The sequence below is a fragment of the Notolepis coatsorum genome (assembly GCF_963971535.1).
Source record: "Notolepis coatsorum genome assembly, chromosome: 3".
NCBI lineage: Eukaryota > Metazoa > Chordata > Actinopteri > Aulopiformes > Paralepididae > Notolepis > Notolepis coatsorum.
Window position 1 is genome coordinate 18589049 of NC_140167.1, and position 22014 is coordinate 18611062.

At 43.3% G+C, this 22014-nt stretch overlaps 1 protein-coding gene across 6 annotated transcripts in view; it reads right to left on the reverse strand.

The window, feature by feature from the left end:
- The window catches only part of larp1b (La ribonucleoprotein 1B), a 74916-nt gene extending 59113 nt beyond the window's left edge, over window positions 1–15803 (reverse strand). For 4 of the 6 annotated variants that reach the window (XM_084310666.1, XM_084310665.1, XM_084310663.1 and 1 more), the window contains exons 1-5: window positions 14948–15803; window positions 12881–12942; window positions 5346–5402; window positions 2120–2405; window positions 184–387 (exon numbers count right to left, since the gene is read on the reverse strand). In XM_084310666.1, coding sequence (XP_084166792.1) covers window positions 184–387; window positions 2120–2405; window positions 5346–5402; window positions 12881–12942; window positions 14948–15380 — 1042 coding nt within the window. In that variant the 5' untranslated portion in view covers window positions 15381–15803. The remainder of the gene's footprint in view (window positions 1–183; window positions 388–2119; window positions 2406–5345; window positions 5403–12880; window positions 12943–14947) is intronic. The other 2 variants (XM_084310664.1, XM_084310667.1) reach the window with 2 other exon arrangements.
- Between the last annotated feature and the right edge of the window lie 6211 nt (window positions 15804–22014).

A 22014-nucleotide genomic window follows, 5' to 3' on the forward strand; every position in this document is an offset into this window, starting at 1 on the left:
GAGAAAAGACCAGTGTTAAGAACAGGGAGGGAGGGGGGAGGGGGTGTTGGTAAGACGTGGTTAAGCAGAGACCGGGCGACACCGTGGACAGCAAACACCAAGACGCATGCGTGACACCAGGGAGGGAGCAGGGGAGAGAGGAGGACAGGAGAGACACAAAACAAGAAGCGGCTGCCAACTTACTCCTGCCGCTATCATGCGCCCTGTTACTATGGAGCGCGTGATTGGGCGATGCGGGGTCAGCCGGCGCGTGGTTGGGCTCTGAGTCCGAACGCAGGGACGCTGTGGTCACGCCGCTCGACGAGGTCTCCATGTTGCTGCTGCCGCCACCCCCACCGTCCCGGCCCGCCTCCTCCAGCGGCAGCGAGAGCCACTTACGTTTGTTACCTAGCGATGACGCACACCGAAAACAGCACTTCACCTTTGGTTTAGAGACACTGTAATCTGGGGGTCTAATGCTAATAATCTAGGGGTTTGGTGCTGGTAATACCTCTGGGGGTTTGGTTGGTGCTGGTAATACCTGTGGGGGTTTGGTTGGTGCTGGTAATACCTGTGGGGGTTTGGTTGGTGCTGGTCGTGTCTGTGGGGGTTTGGTTGGTGCTGGTCATGTCTGTGGGGGTTTGGTTGGTGCTGGTCATGTCTGTGGGGGTTTGGTTGGTGCTGGTCGTGTCTGTGGGGGTTTGGTTGGTGCTGGTTGTGTCTGTGGGGGTTTGGTTGGTGCTGGTTGTGTCTGTGGGGGTTTGGTTGGTGCTGGTCGTGTCTGTGGGGGTTTGGTTGGTGCTGGTCATGTCTGTGGGGGTTTGGTTGGTGCTGGTCATGTCTGTGGGGGTTTGGTTGGTGCTGGTCATGTCTGTGGGGGTTTGGTTGGTGCTGGTCATGTCTGTGGGGGTTTGGTTGGTGCTGGTCATGTCTGTGGGTGGGGGTTTGGTTGGTGCTGGTCATGTCTGTGGGTGGGGGTTTGGTTGGTGCTGGTCATGTCTGTGGGGGTTTGGTGCTGGTCGTGTCTGTGGGGGTTTGGTTGGTGCTGGTCGTGTCTGTGGGGGTTTGGTGCTGGTCGTGTCTGTGGGGGTTTGGTTGGTGCTGGTCGTGTCTGTGGGGGTTTGGTGCTGGTCATGTCTGTGGGGGTTTGGTTGGTGCTGGTCATGTCTGTGGGGGTTTGGTTGGTGCTGGTTGTGTCTGTGGTGGTTTGGTTGGTGCTGGTCATGTCTGTGGGGGATTGGTTGGTGCTGGTCGTGTCTGTGGGGGTTTGGTTGGTGCTGGTCGTGTCTGTGGGGGTTTGGTTGGTGCTGGTTGTGTCTGTGGGGGTTAGGTTGGTGCTGGTCATGTCTGTGGGGGTTTGGTTGGTGCTGGTCGTGTCTGTGGGGGTTTGGTTGGTGCTGGTCATGTCTGTGGGGGTTTGGTTGGTGCTGGTCATGTCTGTGGGGGTTTGGTTGGTGCTGGTCATGTCTGTGGGGGTTTGGTTGGTGCTGGTCATGTCTGTGGGGGTTTGGTTGGTGCTGGTCATGTCTGTGGGGGTAGTGAATAGAGGCCTTTCACAGCATGTTTAGAATGCCCAATTGTCCTCCATGTTGGAAGAGACAACGGTTGATGTGTTGATGTATGGGAAATGTAATCAACAAAAATATTTTTATTAATTGGCGTCTTGTAAACATGTATTATCAGCGCTTTTCCCAATGTTTCACCCACTCTGCCACGGTTGCAGAAATTAGGCATTTTCTTTCGGAAGTGGTTGCCATTGGTTACAGGCAGCCATGATGGAAGAGAGCTAACTGCACAAACATTCCGTGCAAGGCCTCTATTAGCTGACGGGGTGGCAAGATATCGGGTTTCAGCAGCAGTGCCAGAACAACATGCACAACATCGCGCCCCCCATTCACCCCAAACCATGATCAGACACCGTTACCGGCATGCCCTTGCTATTGATAAGAATTTGCAATAATCAAACATGAAGATGGCGGTGTAGTCATTAGAGAACAATTTCAAAATCAATCAACAAATCAACCAACAACCTAATCAATCACACTTCATTACAACAACAACTTTAATCAAAGGATGCATTTCATCATGCCCGACAATAGATTGCTCGCATTGTGGCGCGCGCGTGTATCGGGGCACCCACCTCCTCTCTTCCTCAGGGCGTTGGCCTTGGAGTCCTGTCCCGCCTCGCCCTCGCTGTCCTTGGGCAGCTCTGCCAGGGGGTCCTGGTGAGCGTCCTGGTGAGCGTCCTGGTGAGCGTCCTGGTTCTCCTTGCTCTCGCTGCCGTTGTGGCCGTTGTTGTCGGGCCTCTTCTCGGCTTTGTCCTTCTTCTTCTCCTTCTCACGGCGCGAGGAGGAGGAGGTGGAGGAAGGGGTGGAGGAGGAGGGCGGAGGCTTCTTTCCATCCGTGTTGAGGACATTCTGTTGTTGCTGGCGCACAAGACAAAAAGCACTTTAAACCATCTTCTCGACTTTGGACACGAGGATATATATTTTTTACTTTTATAACTTGCTCCCAATTTAGTCATTATGCCAATTACCTCCTGGTCTACCGTCAGTCTGCGGAGGGTGTAGACTACCACATGCCTCCTCGAGTGTCACTGTTCTTTTTCTATCTCACACTTTTTCTATCTTCTTTCCACTGTTCCAAATCAAGAAAAAGTGAATGTTTTTAAGTATCTTTTGACGGCGGATACAATGGTTATGTGGATGGCTATACGGTGAAACTGCTCCACCGGACGAACCGAGCAGTAACGTTCCTCATTCTGGGTTCGTTTTCTCCGTAGCCGGGTTGTAGAGCGGCAGTAATGTAGGAGATACAGGTCCGGTTATGGAGAACCGGTGGTGTTTTGTAACTTGCAGGTGACGTGCAGACGGAGGGAAAAACGCTGAATTGTGTGGCTTTTCCTCTCCAGACGTACAGCATTCCAAAGATTTCAGTTCCACTACATTTCAGTTCAATTCTTTTTTAAAGATTACCGTGCACACAATTAACGTAATTTCAAAATACACTGTAAATAAAGTGCTGTGTTTGATGCATACAATAAATATGTACGCCCGGGCCGTCATTATATGCAACTACACTGTAGGTTATGTTTCTTCCCTGCAAAAAACAAATAAGCTGATACGTACTCATATCACTACAGAAATATGTACGTTCTTTCCATTATTTTTACTACTGATGACGTAACGAGGGGCGTCCCATTTCCTAGGTTAACCCTTTCACTGCCACACGCCAGAAGGTTAACCCTTTACTATCACACAGCCGACGGTCGTGTGGCGGTGAAAGGGTTAACCTTCTGTGTGTTGTCGCGGTGAAAGGGTTAACCGTTTTGGTAGTGCGGCAGTGAAAGGGTTAAGATTCCAACCCCTTCTTTTTATACCTCTGTTCTTAACCCTTTCACTGCCACGCGACAGCCGGTTAACCCTTTACTATCACATCCGCAGAGCTAATGATGCTAGCTAACAAAGAGAGCCTCCCGGCAAAAGCGGTCGTTCATAAATTAACGTGACTCACCGTGGTGATGTGTCGGGGTCTTTTCTCTGTTATCACCATAGAAATATTATTTTCTCTTTACTAGCTAACGGTTGTTCCCAGTGTAAACGGACCTCGTGCATAGAAAAATAACCATGCTATGATGGAGCATCGCCGTCGGTTGTGTGATAGTAAAGGGCTAACCTTCTGTATTGTCACAGTGAAAGGGTTAATCGGCTGTTGTGTGGCAGTGAAAGGGTTAAGTGCCAAAACTATGGCCAGGCTAATGGAAGTTGGGCCCAAATTGTGTTCGTAGGGATGACTGAACCGGCCGGAGGTACCGCTGCCGGGACTTGAACCCGTGTCTCTGCGGTGGTAGCGAGTGGTGCTTAATACCTCTACACTACCCAGACGCCCCAAAACAATATTCTTATCCGTCTATCTTGTAAAAAGGACACTATTATCTACTCACCAAGGGATAACACTACATCTTTTCACACTGCGCTTACCGGATTGCTACGGGGTTCTATAGTGTGACTATTTTAGTGGCATTATGCCCATAAAAATAATTCCATGCTTCCCCAGAAAACAGAAAAAAAAGAAGAAGAAAAAGGGTATGTGCAACTTGAGATTCTAAGTCGACACAAGTATTTTCTCAGATCATCTACTGAATCCCTCTCCTGTGCTCCTAGAACATGTTTAACTGAAGGAGGACACTGTGGATCCATAGGCTGGTCATAATGAGGCCATGGCTGTCACCATTCATCCAGTAACTCAAATCATTTGATTAAAAAGAAAAGAAAAAAAACTCCATTAGAATTCACGGCCTCATGGCTTCTGATCATTTAAAAGAAGCATTTCACCCCTTTTGTTTTTAAATCTGAATCCTATCGTTCTGCTGTGAGGATAATCAGACATAATCGGACCTCTAGTGAACTGTAGACGCATGTTTCCTCAACTATTTTGCAACTGTAGTAGTAGAGTCCAACACGAGGAAAGTTAAGAAATAGTAGAGAAAATGGTGACTGCAGTTCACTAAAGGTCTGCTCTCCTCCAGGTGATATCATCCAGCTGAGTTTCTGGGGTGGTGGGGGGGGGGCCGATCTCTCGAGACACAGAATACAGTATTATGTTTTATGTCATATTATCATAAATTCTATATCGCTGCTGTCGGGACAAAACCTCATAACTCCAAAAACCCAACTTTTCAGCAGATGAAAAAAACTAACACAGATTTGAGGGTGAATAGAGTTAGGAGGTTTAGACAGATGATCGGTTTAATGCTTTCCCATTGTTTAAACTTTGTAAAACCCACACACACATATGGAGGATGATCTACGGAGTTGATTTATATAATAAATAAAAAAATTCAAAAAATTTAGTTATGAGGTTGTCCCGACAGCAGCGATATGAAATACAAAAAAAAATTGTAAAAAGTACGACTATATATAAATAATTTAAAAAGACAATGTTTGAGTGCAAACGTTAGCAACATTTCACTGTGCTAGCATTAACCGTAAATGTTTTGCTTTTCATGAAAATGTGGCATTGACACTTATTCCATCATCAAAACTGTCAAACATTTATTTGAAGGAAAAAGTTTACAAATGTTTTAAATGTTTGTATTTTTTTATATATTATTTCTATCCAATTAACTTGATCAATCGGCCCTCAATTACACAGCCAGGTGCAGATCTGTGAACTCGGATCCAAGTAAGATCCAATAAGAACCAAGATGTTTAAGTGCTCCATCTAGTGAGACAAATGTCCTTTATACAAACACTCTCAGCAGCCATTCAGTCAACAGGCTGCTATACGCAAATCAAGTGCAATGCATTCCATTCCAAGTTAGCTGCGTGTTACTTTTATAACGCGCCCCACCAGTCATATCATACCTCTTTGGCCAGTTCCCCAGGTGTGGGCCAGTTTGTGATGTCACTGAAATCACTGGACTGAAAGAAGAAGAGGAGGAAAGAGACAAACAGAAAGAGTAGTTTAATAACAAAACACCACATTCCAATGCTTTGATTAGTCATCTGTTGCAGTCAAAACTCATTCACCACTAAAACCTCCCATTAGTACGGTTGATTGATTGACAGATTGCAGAATGGGTACAATACAGTACGGCTCAATACTAGGGGTGGGGGAAAAATCTATACGTAGTAGTATCGCGATACTTTGCGTGGCGATACTGTATCGATACAGGGACGCCAAGTATCGATATTGAATTATTCATAAAAAAGAAAAAGAAGAAAAGAAAATTGTATAAGGAAGTTGCATTGTTAATTTCAATACCTGTAATAGTACAGTAGTCCCACTTCTCAATTTCAACATTGTTTTTTTTTTTTTTAGAACATTTTGATATTTATTGTTGTAACACCACACAAAATAAATCGCATGAGCTCACCATGTATTATGTTTTTAAATGTGTAAATACCAACATTATCTGGCCATCCTCAGTAAATATTATCAAACCCCTATGACCTCGTCTGGTCTTCCCAAGTATGATCATGATCATGTTTCATAAAAAGGGGAATACCACCCGTTTTAAGAATTCATATGTTCTTCCTGTTGCCCCAGTTCAGTCAGTACTTGTGAACACGCACCCTCTCTCCTGAAGCTAGAAATTAGTGGGTGAGTGTGTGAGAGAGTGAGAGTGAGAGTCAACCCCCTCTGAACCCTAAACATGGATGTAGATTGTAGAATATTGGGGCTGCTTCACAGAAGATGAATGAAGCTCTGACGTGTTTGTGTGCGAGCTCTTATACCAGACTGAAGAAGCTTTCATTCTGGTTCAACCCTTCTAGCAATGCTAGAATATATAAAGCTCATTGGGGCCGCGGGGCGTAAGAGATCACACAAACATTGATTCGATGGCCTCATAAAGTCAAGAGCCCCATTCATTGTCTACGGAGCAGCACCACATTTTACATCCCAATGACATCACCGATTGGAGGGTTCTCTCTCCCAAGTTCTAGCTTCAGGGGAGGGTGGCATGTGTTCACAAATACAGACTGAACTGTCCCGGGGCAACGGGAAGAACTTAATATGTGGATTCTTAAAATGGGTGGTGTTCCCCTTTAAGTGCCCTTCAGGTGAAAAAGCAACAGAAAAATAGGTCAGTGTTCAGTCTCTTGAGACAATGTCAACAACCAGTGGCAGTGTGGAGTGTGTCCACAAAGCTAGAACATGATAAACAGCCCTGGCTACAGCTAAGTCAACCATCTGCTTTCATTTCAGTGCAAATGTGGCCTTACCGAGAGCAAAGTTTAGGACCACAGAATCAACTTAGGAACACAGAATCTGGGTGAGGAAGTGAATGAATAACACTCGCCCCACCTCCGTCAATACCCACCGCTTGAGGTGCCCTTCAGCAAGGCACTTAACCAACCAACCAACCAACCCCACTGAGTGCTCCAGTGGAGCTGCTCAGAGTGCAACAGTGTCAGACTGTGGTTGTACAGTTGCAGCTCCGAGGTGTAAATGTGTCTAACTGTGCATGTGAGGTGTTGGTGGAGAAAAGCAAATTAAAAGAGAGAGCATTTATTTGTGCTCAGCAAACCTACCCTGGGTTAATAGGTTCCTTTTTTTTTTTCACAACTGAAATGACTTTCCTGCCCAGAAGTCACTGTGCAAACTGATATCAGATCTAGGGATGGACCGATCCCACTTTTTCAGTCCCGATACCGATACCTGGCTTTGGGTATTGGCCGATACCGAGTACCAGAGGTGTGGACTCGAGTCACATGACTTGGACTCGAGTCAGACTCGAGTCACGAATTTGATGACTTTGTACTCGACTTGACAACTCGACTTTGACTTTAACACCAATGACTCGTGACTTCACTTGGACTTTTGACTTGAGAAGACTTGATACATTCCCCCATGCCCAACGATTAAAAATTATGTTATTAAATGTGCCGTGAATTAATTCATTTCCAGCTAATATACACTTCATTCGCGCAGCCGGCTCGCGTGTATATTTTCCCTAATGGAGTTGCACTTCCGCGTTCGTCCTGTGTCACCTGCAGAGATTGTGGCCGTGTTTTATTCTCTTTGTTTACTTGTTCTAGACTGTCATGGCGGCGCCCAGCGTACACATGATATTGGATATCCTCACTATTTCTCTTTTGTTGAGCACAAAGAAAATAACCAGCAGACCAGAGAAAGACTTTCGTCTTGTTTACATCAGGGTCCCCCATTTTCAATTCATCATAACATATATGACATACATGACATACAGATAGACAGTACTGCTACATCTATACATTTATGACATACCAGATTTGCAAATACAGTACTGTTTGTGATACAAAAAGAGTATAAAAAAGAGAGTATACATGGCGGCTACGTGGCGTAGTGGGCAAGGCGCTCGCCACGAATGACGGATATGCTGGGCTTGCCTGTTCGAGCCCAGCGCTCCACATTGCTTTCAGTTTAGCTGGTCGTTCATACTAATACACATTGGCCGTATTAGGGGGTGGGAAACTGATGGGTGGGGATCGGGCGTTGTGGACAGCGACTCCTACAGGTTGGTTGGTGCGCCTGCGCAGTAGAATCAGGAAGTGTCGGGGGCAGTGTGAGCCTCCCACGCGTTACTCCTCGCCACTGAGAGATCGAGCTGCGCAGGTGAAAAGATGCGACTGCTGTTACCTCAAGTACCGGAGGGGACTTGTGCTATGTATGACTTAGTCCACATTGCAGCCGGCTTGTGGGAGGCAAGAAACAGCGTTCGTGACAGGGGAGGGTTGAATTGGATGATACGAAATTGGGATGGGAGAAAAATATAGAAAATGGGAGAAAAAGTGGATAAAAAAAAGAGAGTATACATTTGACGTAGAAACTGTACATTGGAGGAGGTTGGGTAGGTGGGGTGGGGGTGGGTAGGAGGGGTGGGGGGAACTGTACAACTGTACAAGCAAAACTGTACATTGGAATATTGACGAAACCATACTTGGTTCTAAGAAGAGGGTCTCGTGTATTCTTGGGTTAGGTCATTTACTGTACATTGGAGGGGGTTGGGTTAGGACATTTACAGGGGCCAGTTTCAAATTGCAGTCTCCCGTAGGTGTTCTTTGAGAGTGTTTTTGAAAGTGGGTAGTGATTCACATTCCTTTACAGCTTTGGGTAGGGCGTTCCACATTGATGTGGCATAATTGCTAAACGTGTTTAGTCCCTTGTTTGAGCCGAATCTGGGTTTAACATGATTTGTGGAGCTCCCTCTGGTGTTGTGGTCGTGGTATTCACTGACCTTTGGGAAGTATTTTGACATGTACATGGGTACCTTAGTCGTATAGTGTATCTTGTAGACCAGGCCCATTGCAAGTTGCTGTACTCTTGTCTTCTACTCTAAGCCATCCTAGGTAGTCAAAGTGGGCAGGGGTGAGGTGGGTTCTAGGAGTACGGTCAAGTAGTAGTCTGACCAGTTTTGTGATGTTTGTAATCTTGTTTTTAGCGCCTTTGAGGTACTTTTCAGTAGAGATTTTTTATACCCCAAAATGTATAGATATGATTTTTTATACCCCAAAATGTAGACTAGTTAGTTGAACCGAGGTCTGCTATTATGGATCATGTGCCATAGACTGTATACAGGGCAGGCAGACGTTAAATCAATTATTGGTCCAAGTGGGAAGACAATATGTTGGTTATTGTTATGATTCCTACCTTTAAAATGGATATGGTGATCCTTATTCTTTTTACAACAGTTACAACACATCTTCACTAGAATGAAGCCATAAATAATTTCCGAAAAGGGACAATGTAATTTGGAACTGCAACCAGTGGCTCTATAGCTCGCTCTGTCGGCTGGTTCGACCACAGAAGTGTCGCCACCCACTAGCAGACACAGTTTTCGCCCTAGGAGGGTGAAATTTGGCACAGAGGTCAAGTGTGTGTGTGAATGTAGGGCTGGGTGATATGGCCCAAATATATCATGATATTTCTCAGTTGTGGCAGTATTTAGGTTTCCAATACAAATTACAACGTGATATAACATGCTTGTTATGTCATTATCTTGTAAAACTATTATCATGGTGCCGTTTCATTCAAAAGTCAATTTTCTTAAACTTTGTTTTTTAATACTGCTGCAATGGTTTTTTTCCATTTACTTAACTCAATGGACGCCAACCACGTTTATATACATGTTTGGCGGACAACCGTTAAATGCCAACCGATTTTAATATCCTATTCAATATCAGGAACCCGTATGTTGCCAGTAGAAGGCATACTGCGACGCCGAGGGTGCAGTACTGGCCAGATCCTCCCAGGTGGCGGTATCGAGCACCCTTTGCAACCTTGTATCTTGGCCTGTGCGTCGATCAAATGTTTCCGGGTCTTTTTTTTTGCATGCTGAGCGGTTATAACGGTCTGAGTGAGAAGGATCAAATGCTCCCGATGCATGATGTGTGGTGGATTATGTTGGCGACACGATGGACATCAATACTTGGAATCGCGATCAGATAATTGGAATATTCTTTTTGGGGTACATCCTAGTCAAGGTAAGGGCTATATGATTGCGTTGATCCAACCATGTCTTCATATCGATCCGAACGTGTGTGTAACGTAACGTTACTCCACAACATATGCCGTTGGTGACGATCAAAGCATCAAAAAACGCGCCCCCCGCGCCCCCCCCCCCCTCTTCATGCATTCATGATGAAACATAATATAATACCTATGATATAGATTTGATTTGAGAATAATAGCAGGTCCAGGCAAGAAACGGCAACGGTTATAGTATAATACACACATAAGGCTATTCCTCAGCATTTCGGGAATTACCCCAGACCAATCTAAAACCAAATCTTTTTCACATATTGAACGATAGATACTCAATGTCAAATTGGCCATAGTATTGTATCCATAGCTATAATATAGAATATAGTTATAGCTCTACAAACAAGGTGACTCACTCCTATCTTTTAAAGCGTGGCAGTGCTACCACAGGGCCAAGGCTAATAGCTAGCAGCCAATGAGGTATTATATTCAAGAGTTTTATTCATCACATACATACCAGGGGATACAGTGAAAAACAATAGTAATAAATTAATAATAATAAAAAGATAACTAGAATAGACATGGTAAAATAGACATGTTAATAAATCGCTTAAAGGCACTGGATCCTATGTACATTCCTATACAATGTGCAGTTTTCCTTCTATGTCCCTATGCTATACTTGCTGTTACTAACTATACTATACAACAATCACAACAGTTATTTTCTTAAAGTGTCCTTTTCCTTCCTTTAAAGTGTCCTTTTCTGCTAGCTTACTGGCAAAGGGGGTAGATTCTGCTCCAAAGTTAAGCTATTTTAAGATAGCTTAAATTTGATGGGTGGAAAATGTCATGGGAATGGCCATTTTCAAAGGAGTCCCTTGAAAATTACCTCAAGATATCTGAATGAAAATGGGCTCAATGGAAGCACACCAACCAGGCAGTGACAAATGGAGGGGGGCTGAGCCTACCAGCCCATTGAAACCATAGCTGTCAACATTGGGATTTGAAAAAACTGGATATTTTGCCCCGCCCCACCCCCTCCCAATGTAGTCTCCTCCCCCTCGTATGTATATTATATATATATTGTCTGCACTGCGCAGCCGTGGAATCGCGAGGCCATAGATTTAGAATAGATAGAAAGGGCACATTGTGGTGTATCATAATTAATTTAGTATTTTTATAACGTTGACACAAATTAAAGAATATTTACACTAAGTTCTCTTTTACCTCTTATTTAATTCATTCATTCATTTAATTGTAGGCACTGTTTATATTGTACATAGTCCTGTGTGTTGTATATTGTGTCCTATGTTACTTTTGTGTTTATTGTCTCTTTCTATATACACCGTGGGAGGCACGTAATTGAATTTTATACTGGCACATGGGTCTAGTAATACAGCAATGGATTATGGATAAATGCAACGTTAAAGCAGTGCCAATGTAAGACTGACTTTACATTAAACTAATGACAAGAATATAGTATAAAGTAGGGTATTATTTGGACTAAAGAATGGTGTTGTCTCACCCTACTCGCATGTTGACGGAGAGCACCATACATTATACACTGAAAAACCACGGCCGAGAGTGAGCTCTCCGGGAACAACCCCACATTGCCGGAATTGTAGGTAGGTAGGTGTAGAATGTAATACATTTTGTGCTAAACCACTTCTTTATCCGGTTGCTGTTCTTCTTCTTCGGGTCGCAACAGTCTTCCGCTCTGACTTCCTGTGCCAACGTTCTAATCTATACTGCTGCCACCTGTCGTCACGGAGGGGAATTGCAGCCATTTTGTAAAAATAAAAAAAAATTATAAAAAATACGGGAAAATATTTTAACAGGATCACAGCGGGAAGGAAGGTTGAACTACAGTACAATCCCGGGAAAAACGGCATGGTTGACAGGTATGATTGAAACTGCACTATAACATAAAACTATCAATCCAATTAATTACACCTTCAAAGAAAAGGAAATAACGTTGAAATGTTAGTAAATTTGATCGCAGACATGTTGGTCACCAGCAACATTTTTGTGAAACTATTGCAATCAAATAACAGGTGATTATCATTAAATGACAACTGTGGCCAATGGGCCAATGAGCACGACACGTCATGATAGTATGAACATCAGTCTCAACAGGTGTAGCCTTGATAATTTTGATCATACAATGAACAACTGCATTAAAGACTCATGTCCGTGTTTGACATCATTCGGCCCTCGGTCTACCCCACAATGCAATGCAACAGTTTCCAGTACAGTTAGCAAAAATATACTAGAGCTTCTAAATGTAACATTTGAACATATTTACTATTAGTAACATTAGCATTGGTTATGTCCGATGCTTGGTAGAGTCTCTATCTTTGGTTGGGTTAGCTATCATTAGTTGTAATAGTCTAGCCAATACGCACTCTAATGTGTCACAGCTAATATTAGCACTAACAGACAGATATTGTGTTAAGACGCTTTGCATCGTGGGTTTGGTACTGATGATTCTTAGTCATAATGGATTTGAATAACTTTAGGTAAATAAGCTTCCCGACCAGAAAGTTAACCTTGACAGCTTTTTTGTATGCAGTGGTCATGTAGTACGACATCGACATAGTAAACATCTAAAACTGTGTGTCTTGTGCCAATGGTAACATTTACCAAATTAAACATTTGGAAAATGTTAACATTAACCACCCAACAAGAAAATGTGCACATTACCATATAACCACATTTTATTTAACAAAAAGCAAAAGAATAATAATAATAAACTGACTAAAACATCAAACCACAGAACAAACCATATGAATGTGTTTATTTGTATTAAGCATCCAATGTGCTAGCTAGCGTGCCAACAAAATAACCTACCGGTGAGCTCATTTCGACCGCTTGAAGCCAATTCTAAAAAGCCTTTAAAGACAGTTCTGCAAGTCTTTTCATAAGAGTCCATTACCTTACTGGATTTTCTCGTCCGAGGCTTGCCAGCACGGACCACTTTCAGAGGGTTCTGTTGATCTGTGGATACAAAAAGTTCGATGAAAGGACGCGAGGTCATAATGTAAAAGAACCGAGGAATCAAGCCTTTTTCCAAGTCCGAAAACTATGGTTTCACAGGCTACTACTGTGCCAAGTTGACAACACGAGCAAAACTAATTTCAAACGGTGTCGTCTCTAGCCTTTCCCATCCCCCCCTGGTCAGGCTTGACTACTGAACTAGTTAGGGGTGTTTTTGTACAGTCAGTGTTTATGGCTGAACTTCAACAGGCAGCTCCTGCAAACCCTTGCTGCCTGGGAGTGGCAGCCTGGTCGTGACAGTCCCTATCACAGGACAGGGGATGGTCGATGTGATAAGAGCCACAGGGCGCAGGCTTCCAAACGAAAGGCTGTAGGCCCGACCCGCCTGCTACTACACATACACCCACAATCATTGGTCTTACAGTAGTAGTGGAAAATGATGCCGATGGCGCTCGCTAGACGACGTGCCTCAAATAGTTCACCTCTTCTGTCTTTACTCGTGTGTGTGTGTACACAGGCTTATACAAACTGGGTTCCCCCACCCTGAGACAACTACAATTAAATGGGTTTTTCAAGGATCGCTTTAATGCCATAAATTGTTCCATGTTTCCGACATATTTCCATGTCAAGTTTGAAAATATCTCAAGGCAGTGGCTACCGATCTGCTGCAACAAGGTTTAATTTCCTGTAGCATGAACAATTTAAATTATATATGGTCAACGATAAGAGAACAGGCAAATTTACTGTCTGGAATACATTTCTCAAAATGACATGCTATTACAGAAATCCCTTGACCCGTACAGGACCATAGGCGGCAGGCAACCAGAGAACATATGCCATTTCCCATTTAAATGTCAATTGACAGATCAAATAACAAGTTAAAAAAAAACACAGGCCGATCCAAAACAACACCGTGGGATAATAACTAAACTAACTTCCCAATGCCAAGTTACTAGACCGGTCAAGTTGTTGTGGTTTCAGGTTAACAACATTTCAACTTTTACCACCTGTCAGAGTAAACCAGTCCATATAGAATGGTGCTCTACTACTCTGATCTGAGTTGAGCTTGGCTGGCAGGCTGGCTGGCTGGTGGGAGGACTTGCAGGCAGGAAGGCCATTGGACGTGTGTGTAAAACGTGTCTGCTGTGCATTAGTGTTAGCCAACTTAGAACGGTTTAGTTTACACTAAACTGACTTGATAATGGGGGGGGGGGTTACGTCCTATGTTGTATGTCCACTGCCTCCCCGGTCATAATATACCTCTTGGTGTTTTGATTCTTTAAGTTCTCCAAGCCTGCCAACTATAGTCGGGACAGCTAGCAGCTAGCAGCTAAAGAACTAGCAGTTGTCAGCACTCTCCACGTGGTTCAGTGCAACTCGATCAGAGGGGGATGGGGGCATCATGATCTGCCTCCACCACCATCATCATCATCAACAACAGCCTTTACATTATGATGACATTATTTTGCGTCCATCTACTTCGTTCAACGCAAATGTTACACCCCCCCCCCCCCCCCAAACACTTGTATACAACTTGATATTTGACAAGATTGACATGACCCCACAGCCTCGCACAACATACGCACTACTCAAACATTGTATAATATCAACATTGCACTACAACACCCCCTACCTCGTTTTTGCATTAAAAAAAAAAAAAAAAAAAGCTGCATTTTGTTACTTCATTGTTTGCATTTTTAGGTTGTACTTTAGTTTGTATATTCTGTATGTACACTGTCAGTGTGTGTGTTACCATATATATGGTTTGGTCTTTATTCTTTTTACTGTGTATAAACACAGTATCAGGGGACTCATACAGAGCCAAGCATTTCACTGTAATGTAACATGTACCTTTTATATATGTGACAAATACAATGAAACTTGAAACTGGGTGCAATAATGTCAGTGTGGGATCATCATGCTGTTGTAAACGTTGCATGGTGGTGTCCACCACGGTTTCTTATTTCCCCACAACAAGTGGTCATTTATTAATAATAAAACATACCTTTGTCTTGATTCAGAGAGCTGCTCGTGTTGTTGATGTTGTTATTCGACACGACTCGCCCCGTGGTCCTCTTAGTCCACGGGTTCACTCTGGGTGGCGGGGCTTCCACCACCGCCTTCTGCTGCTGCTCGGTGGGCTCACCCCCCGAGGACGAGTCGACTGTAGTAGTGACATTATTATTGCTGCTTTGAGCATTCTGGTCGTTCTCTTTATCGTTGTTCACATTGCATTTCTTGTGCAGCAGATCCACCGGGGTCTTCCCCCCCGCGTCGAGGTGCCCCTCTTCTGTGTTGCTCTGCTGCTGCTGCCCGTCCTGCTGCGTCCTGTCCGGGTTGTTCTTCTCCTCCTCGGGCTTGTTGTGGTTCTTCTCTCCCCCGACAGTCGAGGAGCAGATCGCTGTCAAACTCGAGTGAACCTCAACCTCGGCGGACATGATCCTGCTCGTTTCCTAACCAACACACACGATTTGAAATCCAGTGTGAATCTTGAGTCCTTTAAATCTCTTAATTCCGAAAAAAAAAAAGTATTGGGTTGGAAAGCGACTTGCAACTTTGTGGTAAACAACTTTTTTTTTGTTGGGCCGGACCGGACCTCGCTAGCCAGCTAGCCAAGTATAGCTACTACAGCTAACGTTAGCTAGCCAGCTACCATGCAGCCAACTCGCTAGCGGAGAGCTGCTAAAATGTTTAGTTCTCGCCACCAAGATCGGCTCGTATCACATCAACCAAGAAGTTACCTCAATGCACGTAGATGGTGACCATGAAACGAAATAGCCCACTTGCCAGTCGCCGTAACTTTTTTAAACTACTATAAATACCTCCCCACCACAACCTCTGATTTCAACTCCACCACGCTAGCTTAATGTCAGAGAGAAAGTATAAGCACTCGTGCTGCAGCTACTGGTCCCAGTGCTGTAAACAGTGGCTCTGCTGCCCCTGGTGGGTGAGCACGCTGTTCCAAGTCCTCTCTGTGTGTGGTGGTGAAACTGACGTGGCCCCCTGGCCGCTGCACACATCATAACGAAAAATAAAGTATACGAATGGGGCCAGTAAATGTTTTTAATAACTCAGTACATTGATTGATGACTTTATTAACAGATTGCAGAATGGGTACAATACAGTACGGCTCAATACACACAATTGTTAAGGGGGGATGCAGACCAGAAAAAGACTTTCGTCTTGTTTACATCATCAGGGTCCCCCATTTTCAATTCATCAAGACATTTATGACATACATGACATACAGATATAGCCTACAGTACTGTTTCATCAAGACATTTGCGGCACGGTGGTGTAGTGGTTAACACTGCTGTCGCCTCACAGCAAGAAGGTCCAGGGTTCGATTCCCGCTTGGGGACCAGGTTACCCAGGTGGGGTATCTCAGAGTCCCAGGCCTTTCTGTGTGGAGTTTGCATGTTCTCCCCGTGCTTGCAAGGGTTTCCCCTCCCGATAAGATAAACCCAATGGAAAAACATGCACAACAGATCGCTGACGCTGCCTCCTCCTTGACGAAGACGGGCAGGAGCACTTGGATTGGTCCCCGGGGCGCGGTCCCTCGCCAACGCCCTGTCTACTCCCGGCTGCCCTTGGGGGGGGGAGGACGACGGGATGGGTTAAGTGCAGAGCTCAATCGCATCAGCGACCCTGAGAAAAAGACAATGCATGTGTGTGTATTCCTGTGTGTGTGTGCCGCCCATTGCATGTCCCATGTCGTTGCATGCCGAATAAAGACACTCTAAAGAGGTCCTGCATTATTATAATTTATGACATGCAAGACATATATAAAGAGATCATAAAAATCACAAATCAACATAAGGGTGGCTATGTGGCTATGTGGCAAGGCGCTCGCCACGAAATGCTGGAGACGCTGGGCTCGTCGGTTCGAGCCCAGCGCTCCACATTTGCTTTCAGTTTAGCTGGTCGTCCGTACTAATACACATTGGCCGTATTAGGGGGTGGGAAACTGATGGGTGGGGATCGGGCGTTGTGGACAGCGACTCCTACAGGTCAGTTGGTGCGCCTGCGCAGTAGAATCAGGAAGTGTCGGGGGCAGCGTGAGCCTCCCACGCGTTACTCCTCGCCACTGAGAGATCGAGCTGCGCAGGTGAAAAGATGCGACTGCTGTTACCTCAAGTACCGGAGGGGACTTGTGCTATGTATGACTTAGTCCACATTGCAGCCGGCTTGTGGGAGGCAAGAAACAGCGTCCGTGACAGGGGAGGGTTGAATTGGATGATACGAAATTGGGATGGGAGAAAATATAGAAAATGGGAGAAAAAGTGGATAAAAAAAAAATCACAAATCAACACCATGCACAAAAAAATATTCAGTAACTTGTCATTGCAATTGCACTTCATAGCCTCCAAACCTATTTCACATAATTTACATTTAGTATTTTAGCTGACGCTTTTATCCAAAGCAATTTACAGATTGTGAATAACAAGTCAGTCACCAGGAGGGGTTAATCTCTGGCAGCTAAGGGTCAGTGACATTGTTCATCAAATAGTATCAAGCTTGTGTTACACTCTGAGTAGTGAGTACATAGTAGTATAGACATATTAGCATGATAGTGTATAGTAGCATAGTAGTAGGGTACCAAGGGTAAAAAGACAGTAAAATGGTTTGTTTTTGTTTTTTTTGCATCAGGCCCACATTTGATAAGAAGTTTCAGTGACCCGCATCTGAGAAGATGAAGTTATTCTATATACTGTAGTTGCGTAGATAACAGTGACGAGAAAAATATATGAACTGAATAGTCATTCTTAAACATCTTATTGGGCAAACTCTAGTCAGTGAAATAATAGTGAAATAAAAATATTCCCCATTTTTCTTGGGACCCACTGGAACTATGACTTATACATTACACATAGGCGTCACAGTGGTGTAGTGGTTAACACTTTCGCCTCACAGCTAGAAGGTTGTGGGTTTGATTCCCACTTGGGGACCAGGTTGCCAGTTACCCATCCAGGTGGGGTATCTCCCGGGCCTTTCTGTGTGGAGTTTGCATGTTCTCCCCGTGCTCGCAAGGGTTTCCCCTCCCGATAAGATAAACCCAATGGAAAAACATGCACAACAGACCGCTAACGCTGTTGCGTCCCTGACGAAGATGGACAGGAGCACTTGGATTGGTCCCTTGGGTGCGGCGCTCGCTACAGCCCTCGTCTGCTCCCGGCTGCCCTTGGGGGGATGGGAGGTGTGTGTGTGTTCCTGTAGGTCGCCCATCGCATGTGTGTGTTAATCTGATGACAAATAAAGACTTATACTTATATAATCAGCCTATTGCATCACATATCACATCATCCTCCATCATTCAGTGTCATATAAACACATGAACAAGCAGCACCAGGGTCGACGTTGCCACGGAGAGATGGGTCAGAGTTGGTGAAGCAGAGGGTCTTGTGTAGATGTAAGGATGTTCCTACAGCGTTCCAACAGTATTATGAAAATGTCAAATCAGTTCAATTCAAGTCACATAAAGCCTGAATTCTCGGAATACCAAAAGAAAATCTTCAACATGTCAGTTACTTTGTACCTTGGACGGGCAGATCAGGTTTATAGGCACTGAGAAGGTCCCTACATCCCCCTGTATGATATTAATTTAGCTTAACAGGTGCCTATAGATGGACTATGACATGGTACAAATGTGCTGTGGATTCCTGTTTGAAGGAGCCTAAATGCAAGGAGGTCTCTATTAACCTTGGACCCTGGACTCTTAACACCTTGGACTCTAAAGCACCAAAACCTGCACAAACTATAATGTATGACATATCATGCCAGTTAGGATACAGACCCTGAATGAATTAATGAAAACTTTATTTAACAGATTGCAGAATGGGTACAATACAGTACGGCTCAATACACACAATTGTTAAGGGGATGCAGACCAGAGAAAGACGTTTGTCTTGTTTACATCAGGGTCCCCCATTTTCAATTAATCATAATTCAACCCTCACTTGCAACTTGTGTATACTCTATTTTTCCTTACAATACCTGCCCATATCTGTACCCTACCCAATGCTGATAATTTCCCAAAGGGGATCAATAAAGGAATATCTTATCTTAACAAAATCAGATAAAAACAGGCAAATTATGTTTACATGAATTCTGTTTCTAATTACGGTATACAGTATGTAATGTATGTAATGATTCTTCTATCTAGTCTATATATGTGATCTATGGGCTCTTTCCTTATGGAAACTGTTGTGCTCGTCTTCTAAAAGGCTATTGTATTCCAAACATGCCATTAGTCTAGGGTTTAGGATTGAGGAGTACAGTTTATAAACGAATTATTCTGCATTTTAATAGCACTTAGGGATGTGATTTATGATAGAACCAGGCGGAGGGAATGATACTGAGGTCAAAACATTGCTTCTATAAATAGAAGGAATTAGATGGCCCAGGGACCTGAAATATTTGAGTTAAAGTTTAAGTTAATACTGTAGTTTATGTTAAAGAACCAGTACAATGATGTTGATTCAGTCAGAAAAGGCTTATTGTTCAATGTTAATGTCATGGAGTGTAATTTATTCAGCTTCAGATGTATCATTTGTTTTGTTATAACTGTTTTCATGGTATCAGTGTGATTGGTTGCTAATGCTATGGGAGATTATCATTGGCTAACCTGCTACCAGGTGATAAATAAATTGTCACAATTGCTGTGGATGTTTTTGAACCATGAACATATGAGTAAACTAGATTATCCAATATATTCAGGGAATCAGATTGAATATCTGAAATAGTTTGATTCTGTTGATATGCAGGGGATAGGGATCCAAAGGGCTCTATCCATCATTTTCACAACAACAACAACAACAACAACAACAACTCTAACATTTTTGGTAACTTTACATCAGCATACCTTATGTTAAAGATTGAAAAACAAGATTTCCATTGTACTGAATCTTTAGATATTTTAGTCTGTCATCCTGACCTGACAGGGATTATATTTGCAAAGATCAGGAGTGCTGACCGCAAGTGAGTGAATAGGTTTTGATTAAGTTTAGCATATCATATCACTATACATATCTGTTTGTCTGTTGTTGTGATTATTGTTGTTGTTGATTTTACACACCCTCAGAGACAACCTTTGATGAGACTTTGTAAATAAAGGCCTAGCACTCATACTCTATGAAGTTTGATACATGATTGTGGATACAAATATAGGTGAACAAGTGAAGCTCACAAAGGTTTGTGAACCTCTCTCAGTGCCACGGGAGGGATCTGCAGTACATCACGACTAGAATGGGGGTGGCATGCTGTAGTGGGTCATACATATTTTATGCTAATTTATGTCTATTTTATTGCACTGCTCTTATTCTGTCTATTTTTATACCCGTTCTATGTCTGCACTTTATGCATTGCTTTTATATATTTTTAATCATAACCAATAAGAAATCTATTACAATCTTTTAATTTTTTATTTTATTATTATAGATTTTAATGACAGATATCTATTACACATTTTCCAGGAGGTTTTAATATAAATTCTCTGCTCAATTGAATTATGCCAATTGTCTATTTTGTGTCTACAATGTTGTCTTTTGTGGCCTTTTGATTTGAAGCTGGAGTCCCTCCTTGGAATTGATTGGACACCTTCTTGCCATGGAGTGTTCATGTTTTTAATATTGTCTAAATCTTTCATTGAAATGTGAAGACATAAAAAAATATATATATATATTATTTGTGTGCCACATCATTATCTTGTTTTAATGTTCTATGTGAAAATGTTCTTTATGCTGCCTTCTTGACCATGCAGGGCCCACTTGAAAAAGAGGTGGAAATATCAATGTGATTACCCTTGTTAAATATCAATGTGATTACCCTGGTTAAATATCAATGTGATTACCCTGGTTAAATAAAGGATAAAAAAAAGCTGAAGTCTCAAGCACGGCTGCAAATCATGTTATTATTTCCCAAAACACAACTTAGTGACTGAAACACTAGTTGGTTATGACGTACAATTAGCCAATTTACTGCTCAGTTGTTGAGAGAATACTGAAAATATTGGCACATTTTCAAACTGGAAGTGTTCCAAACCAATATGGCAGTGACCGTCCAATCAGAAGTCGACAAATCTTGTTACATTGAAAACCAAGGATGAGGTGGTTATTTCAACACTACTGAATCATAATGTCCTTGGATAGGCTCCGCCTAGCACATACATAATCCTCCTTGGAATCAGGAAACCAAAGGAGAAAGCAGTTTTCAAGTTCAAGTTATTTTGATTGGGAGTAGTGGCATCAAGGTATGACTATAATTATGATTTGGTAGAGTGCACAGACCTTTTTGGAGAAAATGGCAAAAAATTTATAAAAGGCACACTGAGTTCCACACTGCTTAGAGGTACAGCCTAGGGGCTGGATATGGCTTCTGCTCAGGGTCTGGTATAGTCCCTATAGACTACAAACTAGACAACATACTGTAAAACATACTGAATGGGCCCATCCTGAAAAGTTTATTCCCTGTTGCGGTGTTTCCTAATACAATAGCTGACAGGGAACACACTCGGACCAAATCTGTGACATTTCTGTTAAAACACACACAATACAGATACCTTTTCTACCTCTAAATTACATGCTATACTATGTTATTTGATACTATCTTGTCTAGCACAGTCTCTGGAGCGTAACAGTAAGAAGCATTTTGTATGAAAGTATTCTGTACTTCTGTATGACAACTATTAAAGAAACTTGAAACTTGAACTTGAAACCAGAGTGACCAGTATAAAGGCACTGTTTAGGTGTTATCATTATCACCAACATTATAAGATAATATCGGAGTGAAATGACTTTAACCTTTGAACCATAGAAGAAGCCAGGCCAAAGTGTGGGAAATAAACTTGGGTTGGCCGTCATACTGGCTCAATTGGCAGAGTCAGCGGGAGGGGAGTCGATGGGTGGTAATCTGGTCGTTGTAAACAGCGACTCCTACAGGTCGGTCAGGGCGCCTGCACAGCAAGGACAGGAGATGTCGAGGGTAGTGTGAGCCTCCCACACGTTACACCTCGCCAATGAGAGTCCGCGCTGGCAGGTGAAAAGAAGTGGCTGGCTGACTCCGCATGTATCGGAG